The sequence below is a fragment of the Puntigrus tetrazona genome, chromosome 22, assembly GCF_018831695.1.
Source record: "Puntigrus tetrazona isolate hp1 chromosome 22, ASM1883169v1, whole genome shotgun sequence".
In the NCBI taxonomy this organism is placed as follows: domain Eukaryota; kingdom Metazoa; phylum Chordata; class Actinopteri; order Cypriniformes; family Cyprinidae; genus Puntigrus; species Puntigrus tetrazona.
The window spans coordinates 9351233-9370630 of NC_056720.1; the positions used below are offsets into that span (position 1 = coordinate 9351233).

At 36.8% G+C, this 19398-nt stretch overlaps 3 protein-coding genes across 9 annotated transcripts in view; 1 reads left to right on the forward strand and 2 right to left on the reverse strand.

Annotated features, from left to right (window-relative positions):
* rabgap1l (RAB GTPase activating protein 1-like) overlaps nucleotides 1-9083 on the forward strand; it is a 76530-nt gene extending 67447 nt beyond the window's left edge. For 3 of the 6 annotated variants that reach the window (XM_043223815.1, XM_043223817.1, XM_043223818.1), the window contains 7 exons: nucleotides 2896-2988; nucleotides 5099-5209; nucleotides 5281-5385; nucleotides 5455-5538; nucleotides 6331-6402; nucleotides 6477-6674; nucleotides 7637-9083. In XM_043223815.1, coding sequence (XP_043079750.1) covers nucleotides 2896-2988; nucleotides 5099-5209; nucleotides 5281-5385; nucleotides 5455-5538; nucleotides 6331-6402; nucleotides 6477-6674; nucleotides 7637-7771 — 798 coding nt within the window. In that variant the 3' untranslated portion in view covers nucleotides 7772-9083. Of the gene's footprint in view, nucleotides 1-2895; nucleotides 2989-3077; nucleotides 3689-5098; nucleotides 5210-5280; nucleotides 5386-5454; nucleotides 5539-6330; nucleotides 6403-6476; nucleotides 6675-7636 lie in introns of those variants that run through there. The other 3 variants (XM_043223816.1, XM_043223820.1, XM_043223819.1) reach the window with 2 other exon arrangements.
* A 957-nt stretch (nucleotides 9084-10040) lies between these two features.
* On the reverse strand, nucleotides 10041-14054 carry LOC122327620 (interferon-induced protein 44-like). 2 transcript variants are annotated; one of them, XM_043223052.1, is made up of 9 exons: nucleotides 13902-14054; nucleotides 12634-12718; nucleotides 11760-12268; nucleotides 11599-11653; nucleotides 11322-11517; nucleotides 11071-11223; nucleotides 10813-10984; nucleotides 10623-10723; nucleotides 10041-10540 (listed from the first exon to the last, which is right to left on the reverse strand). In XM_043223052.1, the coding sequence occupies exons 3-9, from the start codon at nucleotides 12238-12240 to the stop codon at nucleotides 10355-10357; spliced, it is 1344 nt and encodes a 447-aa protein (XP_043078987.1). In that variant the 5' UTR covers nucleotides 12241-12268; nucleotides 12634-12718; nucleotides 13902-14054; the 3' UTR covers nucleotides 10041-10354. The 2 variants fall into 2 exon arrangements, with proteins under 2 accessions (XP_043078987.1, XP_043078986.1); XM_043223051.1 differs by lacking the exon at nucleotides 12634-12718 and having other exon boundaries at nucleotides 13902-14041.
* A 1044-nt stretch (nucleotides 14055-15098) lies between these two features.
* On the reverse strand, nucleotides 15099-17904 carry LOC122327619 (interferon-induced protein 44-like). Its single transcript, XM_043223050.1, has 8 exons — nucleotides 17767-17904; nucleotides 16696-17215; nucleotides 16563-16617; nucleotides 16282-16477; nucleotides 16049-16201; nucleotides 15777-15948; nucleotides 15555-15655; nucleotides 15099-15472 (listed from the first exon to the last, which is right to left on the reverse strand). Exons 2-8 carry the CDS (start codon nucleotides 17213-17215, stop codon nucleotides 15287-15289), a joined length of 1383 nt encoding a protein of 460 aa, XP_043078985.1. The 5' UTR covers nucleotides 17767-17904; the 3' UTR covers nucleotides 15099-15286.
* Nucleotides 17905-19398: the final 1494 nt, after the last annotated feature.

A 19398-nucleotide genomic window follows, 5' to 3' on the forward strand; every position in this document is an offset into this window, starting at 1 on the left:
TGGAATTTACTTCTTAATGTGGAATGTTGAAGCAACATTTTGGATGAATACATCAAAAGTAGGTCAGTACAACTAAATCAAAATGTGCAGTAACCGGTAAAACAGTTTGTACTACAAACCGGTGCGTTTATAATTAAGATAATACACTAATACACTGTTTTGGAGCTGGACGTAGATAAAAACTGAAGTTAGACCCATAAAATTTAGAAATGGCTGTGCCCGCTCTGACAGGAAGAAGAAAGTGGATACAGGCAGAAACTTAAAGGTCTTTACAACAACCCGTCAAAATAAAAGTTAGGTTTAATTTGAAGAAAGTGCGCCAGAAATATATTACTAAATGTGATAATGGTAGTATTGATAATAATAACATATAAAAATAAGGAATATTTTCCTGTTACACATTTGAACTTGCACATACCGTTACATGTGTGTAGAAATATTACAGCTGTCGATACTGATGTGTACTTACTCTGTGGTTACGTGCTACATACATCTAATTAATATAAAATCAGTTAATTAGAGATGCTCTGTAGTACTAAAATTTAATTAAAACATTAAAATCGAATACAAAAAATTGATGGGAAACTTTTGGTTAGAGAAAATGAAACCGAGTAAAAGAGGGTGGGGGAAAAAAGAACATTTAATTCAAAGCTGTTAAATAAGATATGTTTGATATGTTTTTGATTAATAAGACCATTAAAATAGAGTTTAAAAAATTTAAACAGAAAAGAAAATGAATCCAGAATAATTAAAACAGACATTTCATAGGGTACTACTCAGATGAACAGTAAAATGGAGCACCTAGCAACTATATTCCATCCTTTATCTCTCTTTTTCTGTCTTCTTTCTTTCTCTGTCCTGATATTATCGACTGTTTCCTTCTCCTAGTTTCTGAAGAGTTTGTATCATGTTCACATTCCTCGAACGGCACAAAACAGACACTTTGTGCTGCAGTCGAAAGGCAAAGGTGGCAGTTTGAAGTCTTTTTTTCTCAGATGGAGAAGTCCTCTTACCCAAGCACAAGCTTCTGCCTCGTCATCCTTACAACCGCTTTCGCAAAAACAAGCCTCCGCTGCCATTGAGACTTCAGCGAGCGTGACAGTTTCTCGCTCCGATGACCCTCGTCCTGAGGTCAGAGGTCAAACACACTGAACGAAACCCAACAATGAGCTGCTGTTCTGAAGATCTGATGCAGTTACAAACAACAAAGAAGCTCTTTTTGAGACACGCGATGACTTTCTCAATGTTGTGTGGAAACCCCAAACGGCTGTTCGTTTTACTGCAAAACGTCGTGTTGGTTGGGAATAAATGTTTCTGCTTTGTGTGTGAGCAACGTCGAATTCAAACGAAGAAGCAAATTATAAAAGGCTTTACGAGGACTGATCCCGGACCTGCTGAATAAAGACTGTAATAAACCAAGTCTCCTGCAGTAAAGCCGGATGAAGAGATCCCCTCAGGACCGGCTTCACCGAGCACGCTCCACCCTCAGAGACTCACGCTGCTATAGCAATGGACACGAGCTCTGCGCTATCACTGGCTCCTCCAGACAGCTCCGGGTTTTGCTTCTGTTGTTATTCAGGAAGTTTAGGAAGGGCTTGAATCAGTTTTGGTTTTGTTGTTGATATTTTACCAAATATGTGGAAAAACTATGTGTCTGTGTGTTTTTGTTTTTAATCATTATTTTTTTTTTTTTATAATTTCTATTATTTAAATAATGTTAGGAGCAGCGTCTGGTTGCTGGGGTATATTTGTAGCGAAAGCCAAAAATAGATGGTATGGGTCAAAATTATAGATTTTTCTTTTGTGTCAAAAACCATTAGGATATTAGGTAAAGATCATGTTCCGTGAAGATATTTTGTAAATTTCCTACCATAAATATAATAAACCTTAATGTTTGATTAATAATATGTATTGCCAAGAACTTCATTTGGACAGACTTGAAGGCGTTTTTCTCAGTATTTAGATTTTTTTCCACACCCTCAGATTAATAATAAACCAAACATCAATGGAAAGCTTGTTTATTCAGCTTTCAGAGGATGTATAAATCTCAATTTTGAAAACAATTGACAATTTGTGGTCCAAGGTCTCATATTATAATGTTACAGTATAGTATTTGCATGGATTTTCTTGTTTATTATATTTTAATCAGTTTTTTTTCTCTTTTTTTTTTGTCATGAGAATTTTAAAAAATTAGAGAAACATACTAAAAAAGTATATTAACATAAAAAATGATGTAACGATCTATGTAAGAATATATTACATCTATTTTAAGTGTTCTACCCTATTGAGACACATAGTAATACGATTTTTACTTTTGACTTTAATAGTAGCAAATAGTCTTCTTATAAATTATATTACATTACATATTATTTTGCTTGTTTTTATACTATAAAATATAATCATTCTATTTATACAATTTTATATTCATTTTCATATTTCAAAGTTTATATTTGTAATTAACATTGAAATATAGTTGTAATGTAATTCATTTTTTGTATGCAAGTGTTTTTTTTTTGTTTTTTAATAGAAATCTCAGTACATTTATAACTCCACTTTTATACAGTTTTGTTTACATTTTTTATTTGTAAATAACGTAATGTAATTGTAATCTAAAGAATAATTTCCTATGTAACTTCATTAAATATTCATTTTAATACATTTAAAAATCATCATTTTTTTATCGTTTGTAAAGTGTATAATATATGTAATGGATATTTTTATCAGAATCAATTGTTATAAAAAATAAAATATTTGTCCTTGGTGTTTTAAAGAGGGGGTGCTTTTAGATTGTTGTTTTTTTGTTTTAACAGTATTTATGAAGCATAACAATTGTACGGTCTTGTTCTACGCTTTTTCCGAACCTGATGAAAAACCTCCGTTTTATTTCCTCCTCAGGTGCCGACGAAGAAGCTGAAGAAGTTTGAGAAGGAGTACCAGTCTCTGAGAGAGAGTCAGCTTCAGCAGGAAGACCCAATAGACCGATATCAGGTAAGAGGGAACCTGATTAATCTCCACCTCCTCTGATCCTCCTCCTCATCCTCACCTCCTACATTCATCTTCATCTCGCTCTGTCTCAGTTCAGGACTGTTTAACGGGCCGCTCTGGAAACCACAGACTCTGTACGTCTCAGGGAAAGAGCCAAAACGCTCGCTCACATTGTAGATGCTGCTTTTGTACGCCTGTTATTTTACACAGATAATTTTATTTATTTACAGCTCTTGATGAAGGAAAACTGATGCTTTTTTGTTTTTAAGTGCCTTGTTTCATTCTTTTATTATTGTAAAAGGGCAAAGTGTTAGCGTATTTAAATCCCATGTTTACATTCACTGAAATGTTCTTATTTAAATGGATGCCGTTTATTGATTGTATTATAGTTTTTTTTTTACATTTTGAGGTTTGTGTTGTTCAAGCGGAAGCAAAATGTCTTTGAAATCTGAATGGAAATGCAAAGCATCGTTCAATGTTGAAAGCTAACCGTGCTATTAAAGGAAGCTCCATTACTCAGTGGTTTCCTGGCTGTCACTTCCTGTTTACCCTCTTCCTCACTCAACCCACTAACCAATGAGATTCCCTCACTCACCCATTTAACCAATGAGCTGTGGCGGGGGGTGGAGCATGGATGGGGAAGGCCTCTGCGGTTCTTGTTCTCGTGGGTGTTGTGTTGACTGTGGTTGGGTCTACGCTACAGGTAAGCCTTCAGCCCACCAGAGCTCATCAGCTACTAACCTCTCTGCCTGTGTGTGTGTGTGTGTGTGTGTGTGTGTGTGTGTGTGTGTGTGTGTGTGTGTGTGTCTTCGATTTGGCGCAATCAAGCCTTTCCATGTTACCTCAACTGCTGTGCACAACCTAACCAGCGGGTGTGTGGGTGTGTGTGTGTGTATGTGTGTATGTGTGTATGTGTGTGTGTGTGTGTGTGTGTGTGTGTGTGTGTGTGTGTGTGTGTGTGTGTGTGTGTGTGTGTGTGTGTGTGTGTGTTTGTAAATGGAAGTCAGATGACAGCTTTCCTGTTCCTGATAAGGAAATGTGTGTCATGTGAGGCGGTGGGAGACTCCCTGTGACAACGGCTACTCTCTAATCAGGCAACACAGAGTCACGCTGCGGTCGTTAGCGTTGTTTCTCAAGACTGGATGTGAAATACTGCTCTTAGATGGCCATGTGATCTCCAAGTGTCTGTGCATATGGCTTCTAGCCGCCTGTAGTGTCTTTGTTTTTATATAGTAAATGTGCAGCTTTTTGGTGTTTCATGCTTTTATTTAATGCTGGAGAAGGGCTGTCTGGTAAATTATGAATTGTGTGGAATATATTTTTTGGATAATTCCAAAAATTAAATATACATTCTTTAAATATTTAATATACAAACATGCATAATTTCATACCATTTCAAATCTGACAGCATGTTAGCTTATTTGCCATTGTATATATTTTTGTAACTATTATTATTTTTAATTATTTTCCAATATGTTCAAATAATTAGAAAATGTCTTACAAATGTAAATATTTTATTTACTATTATTACCACTTTATTTCCTATTATTATAATTTATTATAATTATCAGATTTTTTATTATTTTAATATTTATTATATATTTTTTTCTATTATTATCCTAATTGTTATTATCTTAATTTATTTTCTTTTTATAATTAGAAATGTTTACAGTTGTATATGTTTATTTATTATTACTCTATTATTACCAATCTCTCTATCCTGGAATATATTGTGTGTGTGTGTGTGTGTGTGTATATATATATATATATATATATATATATATATATATACACACACACACACACACACACACACATATATATATATATATACACATTGTTTTATTTTGCTCATTTTTTAATGCTCTCCCACAGACAAAAAAAAATTGTCATTTTGACGTTTTAGTTTGTTGCATTTATGTATGTTGTGCAACGGTGCGTTTTACACCATCATTTTCTACATTCGTTATGCTTACTTACATGTGAGTGCTTGGGAAACTTGAGTCTGCAGCCTGTGCAAAGCTTTCCTTGCAGTCTCTTCAGTCTCCGTCTGTAAATCTGCATGACGTCCCCACCATTAGGTCATAAATGCAGTGTCTCTGTGTCCCTGCAGAGAGAGAACCGGCGGTTACAGGAGGCCAGCATGCGTCTGGAGCAGGAGAACGACGATCTCGCCCATGAGCTGGTGACCAGCAAGATAGCACTGAGGAACGACTTGGACCAGGTACTTCTACGCTACTTCACACATTCGGCTCTTGTTTAAACCTCGTGTGTTAATAAACTTTGCAATTACAGGCTGAGGACAAAGCTGATGTTTTAAACAAAGAACTGCTCAACACTAAACAGCGTCTGGTGGAGACCGAGGAGGAGAAGAGAAGGCAGGAGGAGGAGACGGCACAGGTACGAGGACTGAGGACTCTAATCAGTCTCACTGCTACAGACACGTACGATAATGTGTTTTCTTTTCAGCTGAAGGAAGTGTTCAGAAGAGAGCTGGAGAAAGCCGAATTAGAGATCAAGAAGACCACAGCCATCATAGCAGAGTATAAACAGGTGTGTTGGAAACCTCGCATTATCCTTGAAATTCACTCCATATGTGTACGTCAGGACAGGATTATTAAACCGTCTATATGAGGGCTTGATTAAAAAATAAAAATAAAAATGTAAAAAAAGTTATATATATATATATATATAAATAGTTGTTTTTTTAACGATTATTGGAGTATGTTTTACAATAATTTGTTTTATAATAATTGTTGCTGTTTGTAATATATGCAAATATTATTAGCTAATTTTTTTACTTTTTTCTACACCATTCTAAAAATGTTAATCGAAATAAAATAACTTAATTATAGTTCTATGACTTTCTAATCAAAATGTAGATTTTATTTTCAAAATATTACTACCATAATCTTGTGATGTTATGACTTTATTGATCATTTTGCCTTGCCCATGAATTTCTTCCTGTGATTTTGATTAAGCTGTGGTGTTTATTTACATCAAATTAATGAAATAGTATTATAGAAAATTCTAAACCAAGGGAACAAACAAGTAAATGGCGTGCATATTTTAGTAAAGCGAGGGAAAGAATTACTAAATCATGCCCATGATTTGATAAGCTGAGAGTACGATTTACTAAATTGTGAGCATGATTTCAAAATGAAGGGAACGAATGATTAAATCTTGAGCACTAAATGACTGAAACTAGCTAAAAACTAGCTTAAACATATCAAACTATTTTAAACTAATCAAATCTATAATGCTACCTGTCTTTTTTTGAGCATTTATTGCGATGGATCGAGTACAGTGAGATCTGATTTTATATTTTTATTTTACTCCTATTAGATATGTTCCCAGTTAAGTACGAGGCTGGAGAAACAGCAGGCGTCCACAAAAGAGGAACTGGATATAGTTAAAGTGAGTCAATAATCCGCGTACTCTTACATGGCACGGCGAGCAGAGACGATCAGCGCTTGTTGTTCTTCTTCCAGGCTAAAGTGATGGCGTGTGAGCGCTGTAGGGAAGTGTTCAGCAAAGATGGACCCCTGCAGATGCCGGCGGTGAGTCAGGACAACCGGGACACGGACCTGGACGAGGAGAAGGACTCGCTGAAGGCTCAGCTCAGAGAGCTAGAACTGGAGCTGGCGCAAACCAAGCTCCAGCTGGTGGAGGCCAAGTGCAAGATCCAGGTCAGACACCACGGCATAGAAAACACCATAGTGTCCAAAAAACAACATTTACTAGCATTTTCTGTGCTTTTTAAGCTTTGTAGTTAGGTCCGTGTGCAAATCTGCGACTAGCTACTAGTAAATGTTCTTAGCACTGACTGATATTAGTTTATAGTCAACATATTTGAAATCAGCGTTTTATAGAATACAGTCATAACATTATAAAAATAGATATTATTTGTAACATTTTGTTTACGCTGTTGTTTTTCTTCACTCCAATTTTATAATTCCGACTACTCAAATTTCTTAATTTATAAAATGTAGATTTTGCTGAATTACTCCTCTAATCTTGATGTGTAACAACTTGATTAATTTTTATTCACTTTTTAGTGTTACAGCTTTTATTACCCCATGGTACAACTTTACATAATGTTATATGTCTGAATGTCACGACTACGTTCACATATTTGATCTCTGCTTTAATCGCTACATTTTTAACTTGATTTGCATCATTTTTACTTAAATCTCAAAATGTATATTCATGCAATTTTAACAATTTTGCTTTAATCCCATAATTTTGACTTTATTTGCGCAATTTTGATTTTAAATCTTTTGACTTTTTTGAGTCAAATTTTGACTTGGACACCATGTTTTAACTTAATTTTGCCTTAATCTCGTAACTTTTACTTTATTTGCTTGCTTTCAAACCCTAATCTCCCAATTATAGGATTTAATTCTCGCGACGATGTTAATTTCCTAACGTTATGTCTTCATTCCCACAGCGCTGTGTTCTCAGAATTACGACTTTTCCAAATGATTACATTTTCCAAGCGCTGCTATTTTAATCTTGCGCTTTATTCTTAAGACTTTTTATGTCTGGAAGTGTCCTACCTGAACTATCTTGGTGAACGAACGCGTTGTATTTTTTAATATAATTTTTTAAGCAGCCGTCACAGTTATTATCTCTTCATGTACTGCACCAGGAGCTGGAGCATCAGAGGGGTGTTTTGATGACTGAGGTCCAAGCTGCCAAAAACTCCTGGTTCAGTAAAACGCTGGGCTCCCTCAAGAATTCAGCCAGTAACCAGTCGCCCTCCTCACCAAAAGAGGGCCAGTAGGACTCTCCAAGGGCTTAACCAAAGCGTAGAGGAGCGTGACCCGTCCACTTGGCCAATCGGAGCAGAAAACAAGCTCTAATAAACACTACTAGCAACACAACATGGCAGTGCAGTATTCCCTCACATGGACTGATGAACGACCTCCACATGCATTTGTGTAGCTTGTGATGCCACCTACCGGACAGTGACAGTACTACAGTGATAATTATTACATTTAACCTCCATTATTCAGTTGTCCACTTCTGCCATGTTTTTTTTTTTTTTTAGTTGTTGTTGTCAGTCACTTCTAGCATGCAAGTACATAAATATTGACACTTAGCTGCCAATTTAAGGGGCTTTCTTCTCTCAGAGGGAATACTGCATTCTGCTGGCGATTAAAAGTAAAAAGAAATGGTTTTGTTTTTCTATATATATATATATAAATAATAAACGTAACCGTTTTGTCATATAAATGTGTATAAGTAAATGTCGATTTTTATTTTAATCTTGTACAGTTCTGAAAGAAAAGCGTCGCGTTATTTTTTACGATTTTGAATATGAATGCGCTCTTTATAGGTGTCAAATACCGAAAAAGCACAGAGAAATTGACCGCGCATCACACGACATTCCCTCCGTCCGTTCTCGCCGTTTTAAAGCGCTGTATCTGGTCGACGTGGCAAACTGCGTATTTTGTTATTTAACAGGTACACGTGAGCGATTGGTTGACGGATGCCCGTGCGGAAATCAAGAACGTGTCAATGTTTTATTTAGTTGTTGTTGTTTTTTTTGGAGGAAAGTAAACCAGGTCGCACAGATGTATCGTTGGGTTCAGTGTGACTTCAGAGCCGCGTGGAGTCAACCTGCGTCTTTGTTCTGCTATTTGTTAAAATGTCCGTATTAATAACTTCCCCTTTTTGTGTTGTGTATCACACGAGGGAGTGAATTAATCTGCATGGCTCTTATACACACTAGCAAGGCGCCATATTGTGAACATGCTTTATTTACACTGATTTTTTTTTTTTTTACTGTGATTTAACGATGCCAAACTAATTATACAAATTAAGAAAGAGATGTCGGTTTAATATGCACTAATAGTGCTGTCCTGTGGATGGTTACAGGTGTTTTTATATATTGTAATCTACAGGACAGTGGACATTGCTTCTGTGCGTCTGGTTTATTGTCGGTTTATCCGTTTCGTTGTTCCAGCCTGCTGATGTTCTGTCTAATAACTATCTGACAGTAAATATCTGGTTCTTGATCCCATGTTTGACTACAAGTCTGATTCATTTGATTCACACCTTTTGTTGTTTCAATAAACAGTAATGGTAATTAATCTGCTGAATAAATATTTCTTTTGTTTTGGTGTTTGTGTGTGTATATGTGTGTGTGTGTGTGTGTGTGTGTGTGTGTGTGTATACATGTGTATATGTACTGTATGTGTGTGTGTATGTGTATATATATATATATATATATATATATATATATATATATATATATATATATATATATATATATATATATATATACACATATATATATATATATATATATATATATATATATATATATATATATATATGTGTATATATATATATATATATATATATATATATATATATATATATATATATATGTATATGTAATGATCTTCAGCCGAGATTTATTCACGATACAGCACAGCCTCTCGTACCTTATTACATAAAATTCGGCTAATTTTATTCTATTGGACAGTACAAGGGGTATTTGTGTAGCTTTAAACAACAGAATATTCCCTGCGCTTGAACACCTCCGGTCGCGTGGCAACGTAAAGAACGTCAACGTGTTAAAGGAACAGTGTTCACATTTTTTTAAAAATTTTCCAATTTACCTAGAATATCCATGAAGAAGGTCCAAGAAGTCATGGTTTAAAGTGAATTTATAAGAGTTAAGGGGCGTTTGGGGTCTACAAGCTGTTATAAACTGTAAACCACGACTTCACGGGGCTTATTGCTTTTAGAAAACGGTTAGTTTAGATAACAGCAACGTCTGATTATATAAAATCATTATTCTTCCGCCAATCAATGTAGTTCCTCAGAAACGGTTATAGTTCCAACAAAGCGGTTGCCGAGCAAAACACAAACGTTAAAAAGGTTTTTGCGCCGTATTTACGACAGCTTCGAGCGAAGCTCAACCAATCAGAATGAGGCATCGGAACTATTTGTTTTATAAACAACATTTTGATTAAATAGAAAATGTAAAAACAAAAAGAACACCGAGGCCTTCAGGGTGATGTAGTTCAAGAGCCAAATAACACAGTGTCATAATATTTAATTGCACTCAGCAAGCCATACAGAATTGGTTTTAATGTTTACTTTTAAATGTAAGGAGTGACTAATTCTACAATGTTTTTCTCATGGAAAGGTCTGCATTTCATTTAGAGAGCAGTCCTCATTTGTAAAACTGATCTTACAGCATTTTAGCTCTAAAGACACAATAAACACATGCAATATAACTAATACACCAGTTTTATGGCTTAAGATACATTATCGTGCAGAGATATAGCGAAGACACCTTTATTCTGTTCAAAGACAATGCAATAATATGGATGCTTCTCAGCAAAATATTTTAAAAAACATTTTCCTCCATTTGACAAGAATCATCCAGGTAGTCTTCTGCGAAGTTGAGCATCTGCTGTAGAGCGGAGAGCAGCAGGACGTCACAGTTGAGCTCCAGCTCCAGCTCCTGACTGTAGTTCTTCACCGGTAACACACAAGACACCGGCACACCCAACCGAGAGCTCACCTCCTGAACCTGCAGAACCAGCACAAAACAACACCTCACTCACTCTGAGTCCTGTATCTACAGACCGTCTGATCATGTGACCACCTCTCACCTTTGACTTGATGTAGGCGCTGACGTAGAGGCTTTGAAGGTCCTTCTCCACTAGAGGACAGGCTTCATCTACTTTGGTCATGAGGACGATCTGAGCGATGCCTGAAATTGTTTTAAGGTGCGCCACATGAGGCTCTATGTACAGCTTACTTCGTATTAATCAAAAGATTGGTCTAAATATTTTCACTCACCCAGTGAGTTAATTTTTCTGCGTATGGAAGCAAGTTTCTCCTCGAGTTTGTCAGACATGAGGGAGATTTTGGTGGCGTCGATCACGTAGACCACACAGTGGATCTTCTCCTGCAGAGATGCAGGTCTGGAGGCTTTTTGATCATCAGGTTGAAACGATCCCACAGGGTTGAACTGAATTGAGAATAATTAAAAATAAAGATCAACTTTACTGATTAATATACATTTGCAAGCCCCAAAACATGAACCTGTGCTCTTACTTTATAGCGGTCTGGTACGTGACCTTGAAGAATGCTGCTGATGTCCTCAATATCCAGTCCTGCACCTGATTGCTCCTCGAGTCCCATGGTGTCACACAACACAAACGGCAACGGCTTTCCTCCACGACCGTCTTTTACTGGATATGTGCGAAACTACCCAACAAGAAAAAAATCACAATAAGAGCTGAAATCATTGAGAAACAATCCTTGAGATTTAATAGAAAATACAAAAAAAAATGTAAAAACCGTACCTGTGTGGTGAGACTAGTTCCTGCAGATCCTGACATGGCTTTGTTGGTCATGCGGCCCATGAAGATGGAGTTGATGGAGTTGAAGAAACTGGATTTTCCAGCACCTACAGGACCGATCATTAGGATTCGGACTCGACTCACAGACGTCATCAGGGGTTTATAATTCCTGATCATCTCCATGAGTTCTTCTCTTCGTCTACAACACAGATCACAGTTTTATAGCTGTATATCAAATTACATTCAGGCAAACAAAACCAAACCCTGAGTAGAAACATACTCAGCTGTCCACAGAACGTTCCTCCAAGGTTTCTGCTCAGTACTGACTTGAGAAGCTGGCAAATAATAAATAAAATGTTAACAATAATGATTAACGCAAATTACTAAAAGACTGAAGCTTCTTTTACTATTTGGTTAAAAAACATCCGGTGATTGGCTTACCCTGCTTCACTTTGTACACCTCACATTCTGTCAGCTGAGTGTCGTTCCCATACATTGTTGCCGCATTAACAGTGAATGCATTCCCTCCTGTGTTATACACAACTGGTTGGTTGTTGTAGCAAAAGTACAGCTGTTGGCCAAAGTTAGGCCCTCCAGCGTCATCAATGCGTGCGTAATGTCCACTGTTAACTTTGACACACAGAGCAATCTTGACTTGAAAACTGAATATGAATGTTTCATCATCTGTAATATACTGCCCACTCTGAGAATAATCCACACTAGTGTATCCACCAAAGACGTAGCCTGACCGGTTGTAAGCTACAAGTAAAGTAGGACCCTGACGGTCACATCTCTGGTGGAAGGCAGAAGTTTGATATCCATGAACTGAAGCTTTGTAGAGAAGGGTCAGATCCACATCCCCGAGTAAGGCACAGAGCTGCTTTCTCTTCTCTTCTGCTAAATTAGAAGTGAGGGACTCCATGGTACTTTTTCTCGCTTGTTTTTGCCACCTTGAAGACAAAAACATGCAAATACAAATAAAAACTCGAGCTTCATCCACAAACGGTAAACTTTTGTGTGCTATTTTTATTTTTTTATGCACTGTTTATGTGCTCACTGTATTTATGATCACGTTCATTTCTATTGAAGGAAGAAAAGACCAAATAAATATTTTTCTTTAATTTATGAGAAATATAAAGTATAATATATAAAACCAAATTTTTTTGTACTTAGATTTGCTTTCATTGTTTCTCTGAACTTCTGCTGCACAGACAGTTAAATGAACTGAGAGATACAACATACATCATAATCTTATAAGCACGAATCAAATATTGTATGTAATACTTTATGCTCGTATAATATGCGTGTAACTTACCTTTCGCAGATGCTTGACTTGTTCTTAGAACGTTACACCCAAGACAAACCTGTTCTGTGAAGTTTCTTCGTTCGAAACAGCAACGCTTTTAGCATTAAAATTAAACAACCATTAATGAAGGATCACGTCTCTAAAGCACATGTATGTTGAGGCATATGAAAAACTGCACTAATAAACAAACCACCGATCGCTGTACAGTTATGCCGCTGATACTTCCCAGAACCTTTTTAGACCCTGTTTGAGCTAATTCTGAAGAAACAGAAGCACCTGTTTGTTGTGTGAGAACCACCCATTGATTCCTCATCTGTCTGAACAAACAGGTTCAGCTTGCATTAGTAGCTAATCGTAGTGAACACCAGGGGTCTCCACGTCAGCCACGTACTGTATCTGCCTTACAGTAGTGTAGTGGTTACTGTTTCCTCTTGAGTTTCAGAATATAAGTAAAGAAAGCTCTCTGCTAGACAGTGTAGTATATAATAAAACAATACGTCCCAGGAAGCCGTGATTTACAGTGAATTTGTAAGAGCTAAGAGGCGTTTGTTAGTGTCTACAACCTCTTGGCTGTTATAAATGTACTTTAAACTACAGCTTGACAGGGCTTATAGCTTTTTGAATACACATAAATGACAGCTTAATGGTTTTATATATGTGTGTGCGTGTGTATGTGTATATATATATATATATATATATATATATATATATATATATATGTATATATATATATATATATATATATATATATGTGTGTGTGTATGTATGTATATATATATATATATATATATATATATATATATATATATATATATATATAATTTGTGTACTATAGTACTAACATTGAAAACATGCGTATTAATTTAGAGTAATATGCGTATTAATTTATTGATTAATCTATGTACTAACGTACTGGTGTAGTAAACATTAAAGACACCGTTTGATGCGAGTAAAAAGGACAGTTTTTACTGCCGTTGAATTGTACAAAATATAGTACATTTTGGAAAGTATCGCTGCACACGCCTTGCTAATAACACATGTGCTTATTAAACAGACAATTAAACCTTACAGTGACATCCCTACAGGGGTTCGTATAACATTCACATTTTGTCTTATTTTCTGAAAGCCCTGATGCACGAACTAACCGAGACTGATCAGCCGGAATCGAAACTGAAACTAAAGCAAAATATTCTTAAACGATGCAGACTTATCCGTTGTGCAAATACCGCATATTTAGTTTCGCGCATGATTCATAACCATAACGGCTGTCATCTTACCTTTGCATTTCGCGTCGTCTTTCTCTCAGAAGAAAGGCTAAAACGCTGCTTCAGTAGTTGTCTTCCCTCCACGGCCGAGCGCGTCGAGCTCCTCTGGGTCTTTCCTCCAATCAAACGACAGCGCCTCGGAATCGAAACTCTTCACTCCAGGCGATCGTATTTTCTGTTGTAGCTTTTCGAAACTTATCGTTGACCCGTGCACGTTATATATAGTCATGCATGGTTATAGCAGGGGTGATTACTGCACGCGGATGACAGCAGAGTTTAAATGTAACCAGTGCACTTTTTATTTACTACCAAAAACAAAGCAGACCACAATGGCCGGGTTTTCACAAACAGGGCTTAGCCTAAACCAGAATTAGGCCGTAGCTCAATTAAGACATTTAGGTCATTTTTATTAACATGCCTTAGGGAAAAAAAAGCATTGCTGTTGTGCATCTCGAGAGGAAAAAGTGCAATGGCATGTTCTAAGATCAGTCGGTGCAAGTTTCATTCAGTTGAAAGAGCTCAGATTTATATTTTAGTCTAGAACTAGGCTTAAGCCTCATCTGTGAAACCACAGGAAACTTGACGGTAGTCTGAAAATCTCACACAAAAAAGGAAATCGCATTCCTTTAATATATATCAGGATAGAAGCAAAAGTGTATAAAAGTACAGTTTGAGTGAATTGTTAAAACAAAACAGGCCAACTTAATTTTTCTAAAATTAGAAGTATACTTTTTCGTAGTTTAGTAGGCCAAAACAGGAAAGTACATATTATGGAAATGACAGAGAGTGATCGGTGTGTGATTAAGTTATGAAGGCTGAATGATTCAAGCACTTTTAAATTGGGTTATTTGCTCTTAATCTATCTTAATGCTTTTCATTCAAATCATCACATGACATGAGGGAGTTTTTTTTTTAAGAAATTCGGTTGCTTTTTTAATGTATATTAAAGTATTTTTTTTTACCCCTTGGTTAACTGCTAGTTGTTTAAAGTTCTCAAGTCACTGTGATGGGGCAAGTTGCCCCCAGGTAGACCAAAAAAATAAAAATAGAAGTGTTGGGATAATACAATCAGCGTTCTAATAACAGCATTCTGACATGATTTTATTTCTCAGGACATTACTGAGTTGGTAAAAACTCAGTCGTCCCCCCCATCATTTCCCCATTTATATGCTGTACACATAAAAGAATAGGAGACCAAGGATGGTAACATTGCTTTAACATACGCTCAGTTTAATAACTCAGATTTTTCTGTAATTTAACAATTATTTTACGAACTTTCTAGCATATAGAAGAAAATAAATGCACTTCAACTGAGAATCATGTAATCGTTATTTAACATTCAAACAAAAAGCTCATTAGCATAACAGTATCAAAAGCAAATTTTCCACCAGCGCGATTTATAATACATCATACTCCAGACGACCAACATCATCCAGGTAGTCTTCTGCGAAGTTGAGCATCTGCTGTAGAGCGGAGAGCAGCAGGACGTCACAGTTGAGCTCCAGCTCCAGCTCCTGACTGTAGTTCTTCACCGGTAACACACAAGACACCGGCACACCCAACCGAGAGCTCACCTCCTGAACCTGCAGAACCAGCACAAAACAACACCTCACTCACTCTGAGTCCTGTATCTACAGACCGTCTGATCATGTGACCACCTCTCACCTTTGACTTGATGTAGGAGCTGACGTAGAGGCTTTGAAGGTCCTTCTCCACTAGAGGACAGGCTTCATCTACTTTGGTCATCAGGACGATCTGGGGAATGCCTAGCAGATTGTATACACACCATTTTACATTCTTTTAGAAGATAGCTTTATCCAAAGCAACATACCAATTGAATTTTTATTTCTCAGACTATACATCAGTTGTAAAATAGTGTTAGTTTACTTAGAGAGTTTACTCTTCGGCGTATGGAAGCAAGTTTTTCCTCTAGTTTATCAGACATGAGGGAGATTTTGGTGGCGTCCATCACGTACACTACACAATGAATCGTCTCCTGTAGAGATGCAGGTCTGTTGACTCTTCGTTCATTGTGTTGAAATGGTGCAATGGGGTTGAACTTGAATTCAGAGAAAAATTAAAAAGAACAGCTATTCATTAAACAAATCAACATAGCGAAATCTATTTTGGAGATACGTGAACCATCTTAAAGCTCTTACTTTATAGCGGTCTGGTACGTGACCTTGAAGAATGCTGCTGATGTCCTCAATATCCAGTCCTGCACCTGATTGCTCCTCGAGTCCCATGGTGTCACACAACACAAATGGCAACAGCGTTCCATCATGAAAGTCAACAACTGAGTATGTGCGAAACTAAAAGAAATAATTGTTACAAACAAAGTCAGGTCTTGACATAACTTGAAAAACTGTCGGTTCTCCTGTTAAATCTGTACCTGTGTGGTGACACTAGTTCTTGCAGATCCTGACATGGCTTTGCTGGTCATGCGGCCCATGAAGATGGAGTTGATAGAGTTGAAGAAACTGGATTTTCCAGCACCTACAGGACCGATCATTAGGATTCGGACTCGACTCACAGACGTCATCAGGGGTTTATGGTTCCTGATCATTTCTATGAGCTCTTCTCTTCGACTATGGCACGGAACACAACAATTGTATGAGATCATCCTACGAAATCAGCAACAGCGGAGAGAGAAACAGAAAAGTTGAAGCATACTTTTCTGTCCACAGAACATTCCTCCATTGCTTGTTTATGGCGCTGCTCTGAGGGACTGGGAATCAAAATTAATAAATACAATGCATATTAGATTATATAATCACGTCAATCACTTTCTAAAGACTTAACTTACCCTGCTTCACTTTGTACACCTCACATTCTGTCAGCTCAGTGTCGTTCCCATACATTGTTGCCGTATTAACACTAAATGCATTCCCTCTGTGATTCAACACAACTGGTTGGTTGTTGTAGCAAAAGTACAGCTGTTGGCCAAAGTTCGGCCCTCCAGCGTCATCGAGGCGTGCGTAATGTCCACCGTTAATTTTGATGCACACAGGCATCCTGCCTTGAAAGCTGAACAGGAAAGCTTCCCTATCTATAACATGCTGCCCACTTCGAGCATACTCCACACTAGTGTATCCACCAAAGACGTAGCCTGATCGGTTGAAGGCTACAAGTAAAGTAGGGCCACGACGGTCACATCTCTGGTGGAAGGCAGAAGCTTTATATCCATGGACTGAAGCTTTGTAGAGAAGGCTCAGTTTCACATTCCCCAACAAAGCGCGAAGCCGCTTACCTTTCTCGTCTGGTAATTTGCAAGAGACAGGAGCAATCATGGGCACTTGCGATCCCAATCCAAAAGAATGATACATCTTTGAAAGACAAAAATAAACTATTTATATTATTAATTATATATATATATATATATATATATATATATATATATATATATATATATATATATATATATATATATTATTGTGCTGACAATCATTCACTTAAGTTAGTGAAAACCGTGCTAAATGTACAACATTAAAAAAATCGTCAAGTTAATAACGAGTTGAGAAGTAAAGCGTGTAGTACAGTCTGGCCATGTGATATCAAGATGGCGGAATCGGCACGCTCGATGTAAACACGTATAAAACAGCTTTTATTAAGCAACGTATGACTGGTATGCGTTTATCATATCAAATTGTAACATATAAGTTGTTTTTTAAGGTTTTTACATTTATGTAAACGTTTAGGCTAATTAAAAAAAAAATCACATTGTGAGCGATCAACAATTTTGAAATTGACATTAAAATAGAAAGTAAGGTAACGTTACACGTTTTTACATGCTGCGGTGAACGACTTAGGCCTACGGTAAATAAACAGCGAAACACTTTTATATTGTGGTAATATTTTTGTCGACCCAGTAGCTTACCTTCCCGTTTCTGCCTAGAGAAATAATGACTGCTCTCGTCTCGTAAAGAAGCGGCTGCGTCCGAAATCTGAAAACTGCTGCCTTGATGATGCATTTCAAGGTAGGAAGAAATCAAAGCAAACCTAAACCCAATTTCAGCTTCACTTCCTGTCTCAGACACTACATAGCAAGATGAATCAAGGCAGCTGCAAATTTCGGCATCAGCCAGTGAGACATTAATAGTATTACAATTGCTGCATTTATTTATCTTTTTTTTTTTTTATTCTATCATGGGTTTCTGTAAAGTATAAAAATAAAAAGTGTTTTAGCATGCAGACATAAATAAGCAACATCATGACCTATATAAACACTTGTGTTTTTGTTATTAAAACGTTTAGTCTTATAAATGTGTAATTTTTTTTATTTCAATCTTCCAAAGTTTTGAAAGTAACTCCCATTGAACTAGAACAGCAGAACATGTATCAAAACTAAATTAATTTCCTCCTTGAGGATACACAGCTGTTTCGTTCTTGTAGCGGAAGTACAGCTGTTGACCAAAGTAAGGCCCTTAGCTTCATCAAGACGTGCATGACATCCAACGTTGACTTTGACGCACAGCGGCACGTCGTCTTGAACACTAAACAGGAAAGCTTCTTTATCGGTAATACACTGCCACTCTGAGCATATTCCACACTTGCGTATCCAGAAAAGTCCAGAATGGTAGCTACAACTAAGGTTGGGCCCTAATGGTCACATCCCTGGTGAAAGGTAAGCTTAATATCCATTGATGCTTTGTAGAGAACAGTCAGATCCACATCCCCCAGCAAACCACAGAGCTGTTCTCTTCCCTCTTTTGTTAATGGAAAAGTGAGCGAATCCATGCTGAGCTTTCCTAATGTTTCTTTGCTCTTTAACAAAAAGACATGCATTACATAAGACAATAATATAAATAAATGATTCCATCCTGAATGGATTATTATGAAGATTTATAAAGCAGAGTGGGGTTAGTTGAGCCACTTGTGGTCCTCAAGAAAAGAAAAAAATTTTATATCACAAAGGTATAAAAATATGGCTTCAAAATAAATTTTTCTTCAATTTACCCCATGCTCCTCCTACTGTAAAATACTGGTTTTAGATTAAGATAGCCTATCCAATTATTATGTATTTATATTCTTATAATCCGTTTAGTTGGATATGAAGGTGAAAAGTACTGAATAATATTTATAAATATATAATGGTAATCGCTCAGTCATAGAAAAGTCTTTCATAAATTGTTGAGTTTTAATCTTGCTGTTTTAAAAGGACTTTGGATTAGAATCACAGTTTGACTTTTTTTATGCTATGTGTTATGCAGAGGGAGCTGTTATATCAGCCAGCAGAGGGAGCTCTGACCTCTGCTACTACTTCCTGTTTGTGGACTATATATTCTGAAGCAGGCCTTTCCCTGAGATGTAGCATTGAAGTTAGCACAAGTCTTTATTTGTGCTTGTCTTGTTTTCCCTGTTGATATTCTCTGGACTTAACTGCCTGACGTTGCTTTTTTGATTGTTTGCTGCCTGACTGGCTGCTGCTTGTTTTTGGATTTTGTTGTTGCTTAGCCTCTGATATTCCTGTTTGCTGTGTTGTGACGTCTGCCTGCTTTGACCAGGCCTT

Coding starts and splice junctions, on each gene's coding strand:
- LOC122327620 (XM_043223051.1), bottom strand. Junction 11,518..11,598: donor AACGTTCTGTGGACAGCTGA/GTATGTTTCTAC, acceptor TCTGTGTTGTAG/ACGAAGAGAAGAACTCATGG. Junction 10,541..10,622: donor GCGCCTACATCAAGTCAAAG/GTGAGAGGTGGT, acceptor CTGGTTCTGCAG/GTTCAGGAGGTGAGCTCTCG.
- LOC122327619 (XM_043223050.1), bottom strand. CDS start 17,215: ATGTATCATTCTTTTGGATTGGGATCGCAAGTGCCCATGATTGCTCCT. Junction 15,949..16,048: donor ACGTACCAGACCGCTATAAA/GTAAGAGCTTTA, acceptor TCTGAATTCAAG/TTCAACCCCATTGCACCATT. Junction 15,656..15,776: donor CCGAAGAGTAAACTCTCTAA/GTAAACTAACAC, acceptor ACAATCTGCTAG/GCATTCCCCAGATCGTCCTG.